Source organism: Seriola aureovittata, chromosome 12 (assembly GCF_021018895.1).
Source record: "Seriola aureovittata isolate HTS-2021-v1 ecotype China chromosome 12, ASM2101889v1, whole genome shotgun sequence".
NCBI classification, from domain to species: domain Eukaryota; kingdom Metazoa; phylum Chordata; class Actinopteri; order Carangiformes; family Carangidae; genus Seriola; species Seriola aureovittata.
In genome coordinates this window covers 1,941,644-1,959,325 of record NC_079375.1, presented here as the reverse complement: position 1 = coordinate 1,959,325, position 17,682 = coordinate 1,941,644, and the positions used below count along the sequence as shown (strand labels likewise).

The window sequence follows — 17,682 nt, the reverse complement described above, 5'->3', positions numbered from 1 at the left end:
TTGATGTTTTTATCACAGTGCAAAAAAAGAAAAACTGAATCAGATGTTTTGTGAATGACAAACTGATATTCTCTGTACATCACAGTCAGAATCTATAATAAATGATCAATAAGTGAAGAGACTTCTGCTGGTATCAATGACTGTTCAGGGAATTCTTTTTATTGTTTTGTTTTTGTGTTTGTTCTTTTTGTTGCTGCTTTATTTTGTATGAAACATGAATCTGGCTCAGGTCACATGACTTACATTGATCAGACTGATGTTACAGAGTCTGGTCTCGTGCGGTTGTTGCCAGACCATCAAACCGAGTCAAGCTCATGAATTTAATACTGATTATAATACCGAGTGATTAGTGAAGAGGGGCCTTTAAAAGTAGTCCCGCCCCTCTGCCACCATGCAGGCCTGTACCTCTGCAGCATAACGAGCGCTCCTTATGTAATGCGTGACGGCGCTAAAAACAGACTCCATGCGCACAGAGCGATAGTTAGACAACTGACTTTTCTGTGTTATGTCACTTCCAACAGGGCAACAGAGGAGCGCACCGCGGCGGGAACAGGATCTCTTCGCGTGGGACAAATAAAACAGGTAAGGAGGCGGCGATGTGTCCTCTCTCTCTGCTCCGGAGACCGACGCTGAGTCCGGGTCACCGTCTGCCACAAACCGCTTCCATTCATCTCTATTCTCTACGGCTCCAGCAACGGAGATCTCTGTTTCCCGGGCTCTGTGCTGTCGGTTTTCATGGTTCAAGGATTAAAGAGAGTCTGTCAGTAGCATCAATGTTATTCCGCAGGTTTTTAAATTTTTTATTTTTTTATTTTTTTATTTTTTTTGGGGGGGGGGGGGGGGTGATATCAGGCTTATATGTCTAAAACACCGGACAGGTGTCGACGGCTGGTTCACACCTCTTTGATCACCTGCCTCCACCACCACCGCCGCTGTGTGACCTGCGCTGTTGTTATAGCAACATTCATTTCATCTGCTGTTTGTCTGCTCAGCTAAATGCCACTGAAGAGACATTTAAAGTCACATGATGTCCACAGTGAGAGGCGCGGGTTGCGCATTAGCAGTGTAGAGAAGCAGCTGTAGTTTACACAGCAGGATCATTTAGACTCACTACTTAGTTTTTGTCATCTGATATACATCTTTGTAACATACAGTGTGTCTACAATGTAAGCTTCATACATAAACGTACATATTTGTATGGGCAACAAATATATATTAATATATGACATTTTTTCCTCCAATAGGTTTCTTATATAGATTTTGTATATCTTTTTATACGCACATATATTTCATATGCGGAAACTCAATATATGTACATATTACATTAGTTTATGGGTTAATACAACAGTTCATCAGTTTATCATGAGAATTTAATGGAAACAATCAGACCATTGAGAAACAAGACACAACTGCTTTATATTGAGTTTAAAATGTGGAAAAACATTTATTATTAATGGAGACCTATTATGTTTCTCCTTTTTTCCTGTCATATATTTAGAATGTTTCAGTGATGGACGTTCATACTAAACATGGCTACAGTTTCAGATGCTGAGATGAACATAGCTGATGTTCAGGTGTCTGTCTGCTCTGAACACAAGGTTTCAATTGTTTTTCTATTTCCTGTAACGATCTGATGTCAGATTTTTCTTTACACATTCATATACAGATTGCGATCGAAAGTCTAAATCCAGAGTTATGTCACAATCAGCAGGAGATGGGTTAAATATTTACTGAACAGGGACGTCCTGCTGTGAGCTCTGTCCTGTATAAAGAATAGAAAAGATGATGATGTGATTTTTGTTTCTTATACCAAACAAACATGTTCCTTTACATCCTTTACATTAAAAAATTGCAGCTGCTGCGATTTGGATATTTCACTTGACCATATTGAGATTTCTATAATATTTCTAATCATCGTTCACCTGTAAGAGGATGAGGCGGCACCGGGCAGTTTTGTTTTGAACTGTGAACCATGTAAAGCTGCTGTAGTGGAGTCGGCTGTAAATGAGGATAATAGCTCTCCTTTAAAATGTTTACGCATATATTTCATGTCCCTGCTGAATTTGCACATTTGTTTCCCTTAGTTATCTATAGTCATATCTCCGTACCGCCTCTCTCAGCTGTGTGCTCTGTGTCTCAGTCAGTATGTTGGGAGCAGTGGTGGTCGGCCTCGGCACAGCAGGCTCGGTGAGAATCAGAGACATGTTGTCTCCGCTGCCTGGGAGTCCTGCAGAGAACCTCAGTGTCAAAGGATTCGTGTCCAGGTAATCCAGCATACACAGGTACATGCATGCAACTGACTCTTTGGCTGATGGGCCTTGTCCGGGGGGGGGGGGGGGGCCACGCAGGAGAGGCCCCCTGTGCTGCACTTGGATTTTATAACTAAACTATGACCAGGACACAGACTCTTTATTCCTGTGGAACTGTGTGGAAATCTAATGTTTTCATATCACAGATGCAAAAGGCTTTAAAACATGAGTGTTACAATAGGCTGGGGCAATATCCAGAATTGAATTATATTCAATAATATTGGATATTATGAAAAAATATTGTATATGAATGGAATTAATGACAATAATAATAATAATAATGATAATCTTTATTTATAGAGCACTTTTCTAAACCCACGTTACAAAGTGTTTTACGCAAAGCAGCAGAATAAGACACACAGGTCATATAAGTTAAAACAAGCAAATCAGAAAAAAACAATTAAAGTGTCTTGATATGCAAATAAACCAAAGGCAGCAAGAGTGAGCAGTAAAAATCAATAAAAGCATAAATATCTAGTAGGTACTGATGAAGCTGACTTAGACAGAATGAAGTAAAATGGGGAAAAGCTCTAGAATAAAAGTTTGTTTCAAGATGAGATTTAAAGAGGTCACTGACTCGGCTCAGCTGATTTCCTCCGGCAGTTTCAGGCTGTGACTGTGAAAACCTCCGTCACCTCCGGTTTTTAGTTTTGCCTCAGGAGCAACTAACAGACCTCAGGCTACAAGCCGGTTTCTTTACGGTTCAGAGGTCAGCTATACAGGGAAAGAGGCTGTCAGGAGCTTTTAGAGGTCAACAGTAGGATCTTCGAATCCATTCGGAAACGTACTGGGAGCCGGAGTAAGGACGCTTAAAGCTTCTCCCGAATCTGGGTCAAAGTCTGGAGCTGATGGACGGATCTGTGGGCGAGGCAGGTGAAGAGGCTGCTGCAGCAGTCGAGGCGTGAGGAGATAAAAGCTTAGGAAAAAATGGTCTCTTCGTCTTTAAAAGATAAAATAGATAGTATTTTGCTGACACTGCATAAGTTTTATTGTGTGCTGCTGCATTGTGTTACTCCATATTATGGAATATGGACCCGCGTAAAACATGGGTCGTGCAGGCTGTTATAGGAAGTCAGTGTGAATAAAAACCTGAGTGTTTATCAGTATTTATGAAAGTGAAAAATATCTGTGGATACAGACGAAGATGAACCACAAGCACGTGACAGCTTCAGGCTCCCTTTGGTGCAAACCAGAGCGCAGCACATCTGGACAAACACTTTTCCGGTTACATCAACGACATCAGCGTCATCAGACCTCTGGGGATGTAATAATGAAACACCACACATTTAACATTTAAACATCTTTTTTAGGGTTGAGAATTGTTGTGGCACGATAATCGTTTTATCTCTTGTCATCACTGTTGCCCACTGTATGTGCGTCACGTCAGAAGGTGACGGTGTGTTTCTGTCCACAGGCGGAGCCAGGAGCCTCAGCAGGGGCTGAGTCAGATCTCGGTTGAGGAGGCTGTGAGCAGAGAGGACATCCAGGTGGCCTTCATCTGCACTGAGAACGCATTACATGAGGACAGTGTCAGGTAAAGTGTGTGCGCACTCAGTAGTCTGTACAGTGAATACTTCCACATGTGTGACAACATAAATCCAACCGGCGCTGCAGATCACCTACCCGGTGACTCAGCGGGTGTGCCAAATGCACTTTGGTGTTTTATGCTGAGGTTGGAGGTTGCGACAGTCATGACCAATCACATTCACTTTTCCGCTGCCAGTTGAGTTTACCACTCCTGTTTGGACAGGCAAGGGTTTCATCACATGCACTGACAGAGCAAACACACACAGATGCAGTGGAGAGAGAGTGAGCTTTTAAAACTTGTGAAACTTATTTTGAAGGGCGTGCGCGGTGCAGTTGCGGTGTTCCTGTTGTAACGGCACCGTGCCGGGCGGGTGTGTGCTGGGCGAATGTGTGCTGGGCGGGTGTGTTCACGGCGGCTGTGCTCTGAAAGACCTTGCGGCAGAAAAAAGGGGCGAGAAAGTGAACACAGTGGAACATGTCGCAGCTAGAGGAGACCACACACTCAAGATGAATGTTACTGTTTCTGTGCGGCTGCTGAATGTGTAAATAGGCAACTGCTCCTCGTTTTGACCCAGAGAACTCCTCCTTTCTCATCAGAACTTTTCTGCAGGCAGGGAAACACGTCTGCGTCGAGTATCCCATGACCATGAACCACAAGGCCGCTGTGGAGCTGTGGGACGTCGCCCGGGAGAAAGGTGAGACCTGTTGCCGACAGTGTGTCCGCACGCACAGGTGTGTGTCCGCACGCACAGGTGTGTGTCCGTCTGCAGGCTGCGTGTTCATCGGGTCTATGTTCAGTACCTGGCTGTGCACACCTGCAGCTCTGCAGCTCAGCATCATCAGCGGTGCTACTGACTACGTGTGTGTGTATGTGTGTGTGTGTGTGTGTGTGTGTGTGTGTGTGTGTCAGGGGTGATTCTCCATGTGGAACACATAGAGCTGCTGACAGAGGACTACAAACTGCTGAAGAGAGAGGTGGAGGGAAAAACCCTGGAGGAAGGCACTCTCCATTTCACAGGTAACAGACATGTGTGTGTGTGTCTCCATGGTTACCGTGACTCCTGACACATCTCAGCTTTAAAGTTAGGACTGAAAGTGTGTTTAGTGTTAGAGGATGGCTCATGTCCCGCGGTGTATTAAGGTACAGTCACATTAACACCGGTCTGACATGCACAGGTGGAACTCTGAAGCCCGGCTTTGGTTTCCCAGCATTCAGCGGCATCGCTCGCCTCACCTGGTTGGTCGATCTGTTCGGTGAGCTGTCAGTAACCGCAGCAACCATGGAGGACGGCTCTGCTAACTACAGCAAGATGACCGCAGAGCTGCGCACCTCTGACAACAGGTGAGAGAGGATGAACGGACGTGTCACAGCTCAGGCTCCAGGGGCTCAAGAGTTAGTTAGAACTCCCGACTCCATCACTGAGACTTGAGCAGTGAACTCGAGCGGGTTTGAGTGAAATCTGTTTAAGTTCAAGTATCCGTTTGTATGAAGTATATACGAGCGGCTCAGGTGTGCTCCTCGCTCTGCTTCCCTGCTCCACTCCAGCTCCGCCCCCCTCACCTGCGCCGTCTCTACATCCTCTCCAGGTTCTCATTCCCGTGGAGACCATACGTTTTTTCATCCAGTCACTTTTTCTTTCTAAACACAAATGTGGAATTTAACAGGAAAAACGTCCTCATTCAGTCATGAAAGGACAAATGTAAAATTAGACTTTGTTTTAATTATAATCACAATGTAAAACTTAATTCACACACTGGCTCCACTGAGCAGAAAGGATCTTAACACTTGATGAATGAATACGTCAATTACGATATTGAAGCTAAATTTTTCTCAATAAGTAGTAGCCTGTAAAAATGCAGATATTAATAATGCCAGTATTATATATATATATATATAACAATATTATTATTAATAATATATGTCAATATTCCTAACCTCAATTCGTAGGTAGGTTGAATCGGAAATAGTTTCTTCTCTTGAAATGATTAAGGTCTCTAGGGTTTCCCCTCAGAAACTGATGAAGTGGTAGAACCCGAATTTAAATGTCTTAAGACGTTTTAAAAATAGACGTGTTGAGATGGTATTTTCTGTCATCTTAAGATTTAACGTCTTAACACGTATGTCAAGTTGTTTTGGCCCAATCTGCATTCTAGAATCGCCTCACAGTATTTGTCATATGAACCTCCTCTCACCTGGTCTCGTCCTGCACATTTTCTAGTCACAGGCGGATCAGCATCATGTTTAAACGCCGCTGCTGTAGAAAACCACCTCACACAATCTCACCTGTGTCCTCCCAGGCCTCTGACGTGGATCGAGGAACGGGGACCGGGTCTTCCCAGGGTCAAGAACATTAACTTCAAGTTTGACTCCTGCACCCTGACCCAGATCCCTCCCGCACCCAGAGGCACCGTGGGCCTCTTCATGCAGGACCTCATCCAGTTCTCCGCCAAGCTGGCGGGCGGCGTGGGACCCGAGGAGCTGCAGAGGGAGAGAGTCCGGATCCTGCACTGCCTGGACCTGGCAGGGAAGATACAGCAGCTGTGCCAGAATTAAACAGGGACGCTCCACTTTAGGATGATGATAAATCTTAATATTATTCAAACATTTTTCATCGCCGCGCTCTTAAGCTTTTGTATTGTGAGTTGTTAAAAACGTCTGACTTCATCGCTCTAGATTATCGCAGTCTGAAAGCTAAGTACCTGAGTAACAATGTGACCACAGCTGATGTGTAGACACGGAGCCTGAAGGCAGAACATCATGACCACTGGATCCAGCCTCTGGAAAAAAGAGGAGTGAGCTTCACTTCCTGTCCCATCATCATCATCCTCATCATCATCATAATCATCATCTCATCCATCAGACACACAGCCTTATGTTTAATGTCTGTTTTTCAATAAGCTTTGTTTGTACATTATGAATGAATAAATAAAACAACTTGGAAACATCAGCTGACTGATTGGTCTACATCAGCTTGTACACATGGACCCGGTGAAGAGGCAGGAAGTAGAACCTCAGTTATCTACATTTATTCCAGATTGTACCAATGGTCAAAGCTGCTCACCCGGGGAGCGAGGGGGGGGGGGGGTCCGTCACAGCAGCATCACGGCTCCTCATGTCGTCGGCCTGTTGGGAGTCTGGAAGTGGCCAACTAATCATTTTAAAATACTGATGATGTCATCTGACTGTGGCAGGGAGACACCTCTGAGAGACAAGCGTGATCTCTGCTGGTTTCTTTTTTTTTTTACACTGGTCACAAGTGCGTTGACCTTGTGTGACAAACATTTTTTTCTCAAGGCTCTTCACAAGGTAAGACCGGTAAAGAAGTTACAGTGTTATAGAGAGAAACCCAACAGTTCCCACAAAGAGCAGCACTTGGCGACAGTGAGGAGGAAAAACCTTCAGCGGAACTGCAGTACTTGATTTTAGAAAAATAGTGAAGTATTCAAAAGTACATTTTTCATGTCAACACACTGTTGTATTGTTCCACATTTACTGACTGACTGACTGACTGTTGAACCTGTAGGATAAAAACACTGTAGACATGGACATAAAACAGTGAATCAGAAAAGGAGTTATTGTTGATGTATTTCTTTAGTCGGTGATGAAGTGTGTTGGTGGTAAACACAGCTAACATTTCAAACTAAATGAATCTTTATTTCTAAACCTTCAAACACAGACCTCAGATCAGAGCATGGTCTCTGCTGAAGAATCTTCTGCTGTGATTGGTTCTTTCCTGTGATAAACACAGTGTATGCTCTGTCACATTTTTCAAAATAAAATAAAATAAATTTCACTGACTAAAAGCTCTGCTTCAAAGTAAGAGGTCCATAGAAATGTCGTGAGTCAAAAGTACAATACTTGTCTTTAAGTGTAGTGGAGTAAAAGTCAGAAGTTTACAAAAAAGAAATACTGGTACAAGTAAAGTACAGATACTGGAAAAATATACTGCAGTACAGTACTGAAGTAAATGAACTACCATACTGTCCACCCCTGCAACACACCATGTTACACTCAGCTTCTACTCTGTTCACACACACATACCTACATCTTCTACCTGAATACTTTGGTTGAATAAAGTGTTTGTGTTGTGATCCTGTGTGTGGCCTCACTGTGCTAACAGGTAGATTCCCCCTGTACTGACAGCTCAGTGCTTAGTAACAGGCAGGTGCAGGACTCCTTTTCTATTCTTTTGTTGTACATTTGTTAAAGGTTTGTAGTAGATCAGTGGTATTCCTGCTCAGGACCAGTTATTGTATTGCTAACTTTTTCTTCAGCTCTGTGCCATGTTGAATCAGACACATCCAGGAGCAAAGTGAGGAAGCTGTGGTGGTCACAGGTTCTTTCATGACCCTGAGTGCTACAGCAGCACTAAGTATACTAATGATACTGTTGATGAAGAAGATTCAGCTGCTATGAGTGCCTGTATTCAAGTATTAACATAAAATCTGGCCAAATAATTTCATATCCAAGTCATGTCAGTGCTTTCGTTTCCAATGAAAATGACAATATTCCATCTTCACAACCTGAAGTGATTTTATTCATAATCTTCTTTAGACTGATCTGACGTCAGTGCTGCACCGTGACCCCAGAGAAGAAGAATATTCATTTGGAGATGTGAGATCAGATTTACAATCCAAACACAGGCCAATCAACTCAGAGGAGGAAATCTGATTTTATTTTTTTCAACTCAGGTACAATTGTGAACGCCACATGTCAGCACCACGTGTGAACCAGTCTCTCCTGTAACTGAAGCGTCAGTTTACAAAATCTATCAAATCTGTTTTTTTCTTTTAAAACATTAAAATGTGTTTCAGTGTTTTTTCCTCTCAGTTCAGCTGCAGGTCAATACAAAACTAATTAGGTGAGAAAATACATTTACTTCCCAGTTTATGACTCTCTGCATGAACAGCTGAGCTCGAAGACCCTCAGAGACACACTGAGCGAGAATCCCCTTCACAGAATCTGAGACCCTCAGTGCTGCATGTGCTGAGATCAGTATTTTATCAGAACTATCTCATATCATGTGACACGGAGGTGACGAGTCTCACGCCTGAACCGAACCACAGCTCAGTGATTTAACCCTTATTCATCAAACCAAGAGGACTCAGCAGAATCCAGATCATCAGATAAACGGAGACCTCCTCCGATCCTGGATCCTGCAGCAGCAGCTCAGGTCAGCAGTTTGTTTTTCAGGCTGATGTACTTGGACGTTGGTTTCGGCTGCAGCGTGTCAAGTCCTACAAACAGTCTCTGAAAGACCTCGAAGGTCTTGGCGAGTTTGGGAGGATAATCCAGATTGAGGGCGTAGGTGAGGCCCAGGAGGAGGCAGCAGGCTCTGGACACATTGTCCAGACCCGTCAGCACCGGGGTCCCATCGATGATGATGCCCACTGCATCAGGCTGCTGACACACGTAGATCCTCATACTCTGAGATTTAAGATCCTTGTGCACTTTGTCCTCTGCTGTCCTCTGGAACGAACACACACGAACACACACACACACACACACACACACACACACACACAACACACACACACACACACACACACACAATCTGTCAATGATATCATATCTTCTATGATATGTGTGTTTGTCTGACAGAATTTCAACATTGACTTTTATCTAGTTTTAAGCCACATGCACTTTTTCCACCTTGGTGGTTTTCAGCTCTATATTTGAACCAGATGAAGGATTTTAGTCGTCGGACGTCTGGATCTGAAGTTATCAGAGAAACAAGCTGAGGAAATGTTAGACAGCTCAGCTCCCAGCTGCTGGAGACGTCCTGTCCTGTGTCACTGAATCTCTGAGTCTTAAAGTCAAACTGCTTTATTCAGTGTTTCTACTGGTTTTAATCCCCTGGTGTGTTTGTTATGGAGAGGAGGAAACCTCTGTGGATAATTCAGCTGCTGGTAAAAACCTGCTGAACATCTGGTTCATAAGTTATCAGAGAAACAATCAGAACAAACGTTAGCATCAATCTCAGCTCCAACTCTTCCCTGAGTCTCTCTCCTCCGTACAGTGTCGCTCAAACACTGACTTTAAATGTCAAACTGCTTCATTCAGTGTTTTTAATGGTTAGAATCACCAGGTCTGTTTGATTTCCTGAACCACTGACACTGAAGGAATCCAAACTGGGAGGAGCTTACAGTAATGGTGGTGAAGACAACTAGATAGTCAATGTTGAGCTTCTGTCACACTGACACATGATCATAGAGGATATGATGTCATGATAAAACATTACCATGATTAAAATCACAGATTTCTCAGGTTTGAGAATTGATGGAAACAGCTGGGATAAAGTAAGAACACAACTGAACAACATATGGTCTAGATGTTTTTAGACATTTTAAATGTGGAAAAGTTACAGACTAGAACTTTAAAAGGCTTGACTTTTTTTCTCGAGGACATGGAAACCCTGACAAACTCTCACTAAGACGTCTACCCTCTAAAGAAAGACCTTCTGCTGACTGAATGTATGTGTTTCAGTGTAGATGTTGTCAGGTGGATGTAGGTACAGCGTCACCGCAGTCAACAGCCTGATGCAAACAACAATCAGACACCAACCAGACTTAAACCCAGTGATGAGGACGTTACTCACGTAGTAGTCCGAGATGAGCTCCTGCACGCTCTCCCCCATGTACTCGATGAGGCACCTCAGGGTCACGTCCCTCTTCTTCACCACGGAGACGTGGGGGTCCTACGGTTAATTCAGCGGCTCATGAATAAATGCCATCCCAGAATGCGCCTCTATTGTTTGTCAGACAACTAATCAGGACCCATCCTCACCTTTATCAGTTCTGTCAACACGCTCTTTATGCGCTGTCCCACAGCTCCTCCCTTGGAGCTGAACAGTTCCAGGAACTTGGGCGTGTACCTGTCCAGCTGGGAGGTGAAGGTGGACTCCAGGGGGACGGTGTTACACCTGCGGAACTCCTCGTTTATCTGTAAGACAGCATCACTGGTACTGAGACATACAGACGGTGTGTGACAACAACACTCCTGCGACTCCGGTCTGACTGTGCGGAGGTTCGAGGCTGCAGTCTGAGCTGTACTGTGTGTGCTCTTGATTGCAGAGACACAAACGAGCAGGTTGTCGTTGCCGTCGCGCGACAGCACGTCTTGATTTGCACTTCATTATCAATGAAGGGTTTCGAAATTGCACCTTGAGCTTCTCCTCTGTAGCAACAGCAGCAGATGTTCACAGGTATTGTAGTGTTAAAATAAAGATGAAGTGACAGACAACACATGAGCTCTCAGATACACAGTTGGAACAAGTGAAACTGGAGGTTATGACAGAAGCCGACAGGATCTTTACATTATCCAGGATATTCCCATGTTTCTATTTTAATGTACACTGAGGACATTGTTTATGAAAATGTTTGAAATGAACGAGGAAGTAAACTTTCAGAAACACAGGTTTGTCTGCTTGAGCTCAGATGATGAAACAGTTAAGATGTCATCCAGGTCATCCACTTCACTCTCAGCCATCAGTGCAGCTCAGGACAACACTCGGAGACAGTCTGAATATGATTATGAACTAAACTACACATTAGTACTAAAAGTGATTGAAGTGATTTTGCATATTTCTTGAATTTGTTAAAGTTACATGTTTCACTTTCAGATCTTCATTCATCAGCCCTTCAATAAAGAAACACTCCTGCTCTAAAAACACTGAGGACCGCTGAGGTGAGAGGTTGAGGCTGGAGACCCACATGGAACAATCCTGAATTATTACTCAACAGTAAACCACTGAGCCTCAATCTACATGTCTATAAAAAGGACTCCTCTACTCTGAAGACCTGGTCCAGGACTATGGTGATGGACCTGGAGGAGGAATGGGTCATGGTCCAGGGAAGAACCCATTACATTCTGGTGCAGATCCAAGACATTTTTCTAGACTTCATGCCAATAAAGGTATTTGAATTATTTGAATTAAACAAGTAAAAATCATCAGTTTCTCAGGAAGTAATATTTTCATCTAGATGTAAAATTCTATGGTGTTAGGATCTATTAGTTTGTACAGTTAGAGGCAGATCTGTATCATAATCTAGAAGAAAAACTAGAATTCAAATATGTCTGCTGCTGTATTTACTGCTGTACTGCCCAGACTGATGATCTCTCTCTGTACTAACCTGTAGTTACTAGGGATGCCCTCATTGATCGGCCAATTTTCATTAAAAATACCTGTGGTTAACACTCTCGTAGTCCCGCCTCCCACCTCGCTCACTGCGCCGGCCGTGTGCAACTTTTACAAAGTGTGTGAGACAGATATAACATACGCCGTCTGAAATGCATGTCACCATAAAATACCTGTCAGTTTGAATGCAGCCTGTATCTGACTGTAAATCCTATTATTCTTTAGTTTGCTTAATGAAACTGAGTTCATGTTCTGACATATAGTGACTTCTATTTATTAGACTATTTGCATTGTTTACCCTATTGAATAGGCTTCATTTTTTTCAGTCTGTTAATAATAATCATGTTAATTCACATAAATCAACGTGTAATTAATGATTTATTACTGTTATTGTTATTCAGTTGTTGTTACTCTAGGATACTTCTTGCAAGGCTCCTTGGGAGTTTCTTGTAGTGCATGTTGTCTATTCGTTGTTGTCCTTCTATCAGGTTACGCTGCCTCCTGTTGGAGGTACCAGTTCACTACAAAGCTAAACAGACCGACCAACCATTAAACCAGCTGCTATAACAAAACACAAAAAATGATTGGTATCTCACTCACAGATGATCGGTATCTGTTTCGGCAGCAAAAATAACTTCAGGACATCTCTACTAGTTACACAGTTGTATGGTCATTGTTCAGACTGTTGTTGCAGCTGTGGACTGTAGCACGATTAGGTGTTTCTCATACAGTCTTTCTTCGTGAACTACAACAATAAAATCATCATAGACTATCGGCGGCCGACGAGAGCAAATGCGCTGCAACGGTCCAAAACACTTACATTAGGAGAAATGAGCTGCAAGTTCAGAACCGATGCAGATTCCAAAACATGTACGAAACACAAACAAAAAAATACAAGAAACAATCTGCAAATGAAAAAATGTACTGCAGGAAGCCAAATCAAAAACATGGACAGCAAATGCGCTTCAAATACAAGATGCAAACACAAAAATAAATGGAACACCTTGAGCATAAGCTTGAGATTCGACCGGACCTTTGACCTTTGACCTTGGACCAAACAAGAGAGTATGCAGACAGAGAGAAGAGGCGACATACAAAGGTGATAAAAGGCCAAAGAAAGGTTTGTCTTTTATTTTACATTTGGCCGTAGTTTTTACAATATTATGACAGAGCAACAGAAAACGTAGCAAGTGTTAGCGTTAGCTTATATACAGTCTATAGGGTCTTCCACTTAGGGCTCCCCCAGAGGCCTGGAGCTCTCTGTTGCATTTGTTTCGGAGGTTCATGTGTTTTTGTTGCTGCATCATTTCTGAATCTGCAGCTCATTTCTCCTAATGCAAATGTTTTGGGCCGTTGCAGCGCGTTTGCTTCGTCAGTCACCTTATTCAACTGTGCAAATAACAATTAGTCTATAACATTATAAATTACATTTGTACACAGGTATTTCCTGGTGTGACAGGAGGATCACTGAGCCAGTTTATTTACCTGTAGCGGGTCAAAGAGGGCGGGCCACCTCTCCTTGAATTCTGCCACCTGCATGGACTGGCCGACCACCTCTCTGCGTCTGCAGCTGTACGTCCTGGACATCATGTCATTGATCATGAACGCGTTGTCCTTCGTCCTGCTCACTGCAACCAGCTCGAGTCTCACAGTCTCCAGGCTGTCGTCCGTCTCCCCGGCTGGGTGTGGGGGGAGGTAGTTCACCTCTGATTTCCTGGGTTTCTTGATGTTTTTGGCAGGTTTCCTGTCACCCTCCTGCTTGTGTTTCATTGTGTTTATCAGCAGTTCAGGGTTTCCGTGTGCCTTTAGCTTGCTCCGGTAGTTTGCACATTTGTACTTCAGGCTTTGCTGCCACCCATAACATCCGTTAAAAGAGCCGGGCTCCCTCAGGCAGGGGTGCTTCTCTATCAGTGCCTGTGCTACTGCGGCCCTCTGCGGATCGTTGGGATAAGCAGTGTAGGAGAACATGGCCTCTGCCAGCCGCTCCAGAATGTCTGATTTGACGCTGGGTGATGTTAGAGGCGTCCCGTCTTTTAGGAACTTCTCATTGCCCTGCCTCAAAGCCATCTCTGTGTTGTAGGAGAAGCTGGGGATGGGAAAGATGGCAGGCCACAGGTTCTGCCTCTCAGTGGGGGGTGGACTGGGGATCAGACTGTCCTGGGAGTCCAAAGAGAGCAGCTCATCTACTGAAGACATGTCAGAGGTGTCGGGTTTACACTCCTGAGGGACTGTGGTCATGATTATTCCTGGTGGCACATGCACGACTTTGAGAGTGTCTTTGTCCTTGAGGTCAGCTGTGGAGGTCAGAGTGAAGAAGTCATCAAAGTCGGTGTCTTTGTACTGAAGGCCGATGTCTGTGGTGATGGAGAAAGCTTGTTTCAACACTTCCATCATGTCCTCCACGGACGAGGGGAGGCCGTTTTGGAAAGTTATCTTCTTGATGTCATGATTGATGATGACACGAAATCTCACAGCATGTTGCATGTCTGCAAGAAAAGAAGGACAGGAGCCATCACACTTCCACAAATTGGTTTTATAACGACTTATAACGAAAATGGGATTTCTCACCACAACCTCAGACTGAATTCATCTGTTTTTGTCCATTAGAGAACAGACACACACAGACCAACACAAACTGACAGAGGGAGAACAACCATGTCATTGACTTATAAAGTTGCTATAGCTAATTGATTGTTTTCTTGTCACCTGACAAATGTAAACCCCTTTCACTTTACCTGATCTCCTTCACTTATTGAACAGATGTACGACATAGTCCTTACACCAAGGTCTCCAACTGCTCTGAAGCTTTAGTGATGTCCCTCACTAGTAAGTCTCTTTGGATAAAAGCCACTGACAGATGAGTAAATGTAATGTAAGTCCATTACTATCTCTCTAAGAGGTTCACACACCTGGTATACGTATGAAAGGTTTAAAGGTCCATATAGTATAAAGGTAGATGTCCATGTGTTGTTTGATTATAAAGCAGGTCTACGTTCTATATTAATACTGTGAAAGTACCAAAGCCTCAGTCCACAGAGAAATGCACACAGCCTGTATTCAGAAACTGAGCCTTAAAACAAGCCGTCAGGACTTCTGGAACTTTGTGATGTCACAACAAAGCTGTCACCGCCCTCAGCCCCGCCCTAAGCCCTGCCCACCATCCAGCCTTACAAGATTCGATTTCTCTGAGTGTTTACCTGAAATCTGCTATATTTTTATTGGATCACTTAGAAACCAGAAACCAGAAGAGAGGCTCAGAGCCTCCTCTCTTCTGATTGGCTCACTGACCTGTTGTCAGAGCTCCAGAGAGAAGTCTGAGGGAGGAGATGTAAAACTACATTGAGATGGTTTTTGGTTCTTAAAACCACAAATATATCTTCTTATGGATCAACACTTTAAATAAAACACAGGAGAAGAGGAAAATATGGAGCTTTAAACTGCACTCTGGTGCTGGACGGGGAGGGTACAGGTTCAAAAAGCTGCCTACAGAAGCTAAAACACATCCACATACAGTACACCTCATTAGTGTTGTCAAGTTTAGGATATTACATAATCATATTATGTTTTAATATAATGTTAATAGGAAATGAATTAAAGTTCATAGGGCATGTGTGTCAGCCCTGTGATAGACAAGCGACCTGTCCAGGTGGACCCCGCCTCGCCCAGTGTCATCTGGGATTGGCTCCAACCCCCCTGCCACATTAAAGGATAAGCAGCGTAGCTAAAGTATGGAGAACTGTGGGTAATTCATCATGAAATGGCATATACAAACATATTGTGTTGTTAATATAACATGCACAAATTTTCAAATAAAACAAAGACAACTTAACAACTTGTAAAATACTTTGTTGTGGGACACATACAGACATGTCTGTGAGGTTATTGTCCTATTATTTGTGTGTGCAGGAGCTTTGATCTTTGATGCAGGGTGAAGTGCACACAGTGCTCCAACTGCTGATGGGAGTTTGGAGATAGAGTCTCATCGAGCTACTTCTTGAACTGTCTGCACATTTTAGCTTTTTGTCAAATCCACTAAATTTATTCCAGTAAATCTCCTACTGGTGACATGTAAGAATAATCTAACTTTCATTTACCTTCCCAGAATGCATTGTGATCTGCCAAAGTTGTTTCAGTGTTGTAATCTTCCATATTACCATTTGAGCTTTATGGGGAGGGAGGATTATCATAAATACTGTGTCTGTACATGCTCTGAAGGTTAAACTACAGCAGAGAGCCAGTGATTTCAGTTCGACTGTGGATGTTCAGGATGCACAGAAAGCTGCATTTATCACATTTAAAGGAACATTCCACAGATTTATTTATTTATTATTTATTTACATAAATGCCAGTCTCAATCTGTATAATGTCTCTGTGGCCCTGGAAGAGCTTTGTCAAATGTCAAGTTTAACCTTGATAAAGCCATAGTGATGTCATCTGGGTTAACTCAGCTTGGACTCACAGGGTACACATTTTAAAACAGAAAGCATTAATTACTTATTATTTACATGTAGTTTAAAGACAATTGGTATTTTACTGGTCAGGACTATCTAACGAAAATATGCTACTACATGCGTCATGGGATTTAGGATCATGTGGTTTTAGAGCATCTTAATAGAGACTAAAGCCCATTTCAGTCCTCAAATACACAGCTGGATTCATTGATCATTACAGTGGTGACAACAAATTGATTATATCCTGCTGACGTCATTATATGGACCCTACACTGTCAGTGCCTGAAAGAATAACAAAAAAGTCACAGTATTCCCAAAGATTATACCCAAAACTATCTTTTGTTCAGTCATCCTCCTCCCCCCTCATTCCCCACGTCTCCTGCTGGAAAACAATCTCTCCAGACACTGTAGTTAACCTCTTCCTTCAGACACTGGTTCCGAAAAACGTGTTTCTCCTCTTATGTCTAATAAACGTAACTTAATGTCGTCTTTAAGATTTTCGGAGGTTCGGAAATTACTTCCGGTGTCATCCCCTTCACAATAAAACCAAAGATCACGGTTTAGAAGGGGTGACATCGGTGGCAGTGTGTGATACTGGCACTGACTTAAAAATAACGACATATTGTGTGAAAATGACGAACGGGAGCTTTCGCTTAACAAGAACACAGCATACCTTTGTCTCTTTTTAATGCTTTTACGTTGAAGGCCTTAAATACTCAACTTCCGGCTTTAACTTGTTTCGGCTTGACGCGGCGGCGGGAAGCTGAACGAGGTTTTGTGAAATGCTGCAGAAACACAACTCCGGCTGCTCTGTCATTCAGTTTAAATAGAAGCTGAACCCAGTGCTGTGACATGACTGAAACCCAGAGTCAACCCGGTTCACAGAAACTTCTCGAACCTGTTTTGTTGGTCCGGAACTCGGACCTCTCGTCCTCCAGCAGCCTCCGCTGGCGATTAATCTCCTCCTCGTAGTTTGAAATGGTTGTTTCCAGCAGCCCGAAGATCTCCTCCACAGCTACGGCGAGTCGCTGGTTGATAAAAGTTTTCAGTGTCTGGAGGGTGGACATTTTCTCAGGAACAGTAGCATATGAAAAACGCGTTTTCCCAATCTTTCTTGCTCCGGTTGGCTCTCCTGCCGCTCAGTGACGTCACCACCCCGCCCTCACCCTTAACATTAGGGTCACGCAACAGCAACAGAACACCCATCACACCCCCATCTCATTAACTCCATCGAATTAAACAACATACCACACACTA

At 43.4% G+C, this 17,682-nt stretch overlaps 2 protein-coding genes across 2 annotated transcripts; one reads left to right on the top strand and one right to left on the bottom strand.

Annotated features, from left to right (window-relative positions):
- Positions 1–425: 425 nt before the first annotated feature.
- Positions 426–6,784, top strand: blvra (biliverdin reductase A). Its single transcript, XM_056390357.1, has 7 exons — positions 426–582; positions 2,141–2,264; positions 3,724–3,843; positions 4,434–4,531; positions 4,747–4,854; positions 5,013–5,178; positions 6,135–6,784. The coding sequence occupies exons 2-7, from the start codon at positions 2,146–2,148 to the stop codon at positions 6,388–6,390; spliced, it is 867 nt and encodes a 288-aa protein (XP_056246332.1). The 5' UTR covers positions 426–582; positions 2,141–2,145; the 3' UTR covers positions 6,391–6,784.
- Positions 6,785–8,490: 1,706 nt separating this feature from the next.
- Positions 8,491–17,619, bottom strand: LOC130179403 (uncharacterized). The gene is made up of 5 exons (XM_056392354.1): positions 17,324–17,619; positions 13,460–14,460; positions 10,624–10,779; positions 10,436–10,534; positions 8,491–9,306 (listed from the first exon to the last, which is right to left on the bottom strand). The coding sequence occupies exons 1-5, from the start codon at positions 17,490–17,492 to the stop codon at positions 9,007–9,009; spliced, it is 1,725 nt and encodes a 574-aa protein (XP_056248329.1). The 5' UTR covers positions 17,493–17,619; the 3' UTR covers positions 8,491–9,006.
- Positions 17,620–17,682: the final 63 nt, after the last annotated feature.

Excerpts from the sequence above, each read along its gene's own strand:
- LOC130179403 (XM_056392354.1), bottom strand. The coding sequence starts at position 17,492 with ATGTCCACCCTCCAGACACTGAAAACTTTTATCAACCAGCGACTCGCC. Across the intron at positions 10,535-10,623 it reads TGTTGACAGAACTGATAAAG|GACCCCCACGTCTCCGTGGT; the intron begins GTGAGGATGGGT and ends AATTAACCGTAG. Across the intron at positions 9,307-10,435 it reads AGCTCATCTCGGACTACTAC|AGGACAGCAGAGGACAAAGT; the intron begins GTGAGTAACGTC and ends TGTTCGTTCCAG.
- blvra (XM_056390357.1), top strand. The coding sequence starts at position 2,146 with ATGTTGGGAGCAGTGGTGGTCGGCCTCGGCACAGCAGGCTCGGTGAGA. Across the intron at positions 2,265-3,723 it reads GTCAAAGGATTCGTGTCCAG|GCGGAGCCAGGAGCCTCAGC; the intron begins GTAATCCAGCAT and ends TTCTGTCCACAG. Across the intron at positions 3,844-4,433 it reads TTACATGAGGACAGTGTCAG|AACTTTTCTGCAGGCAGGGA; the intron begins GTAAAGTGTGTG and ends CTTTCTCATCAG.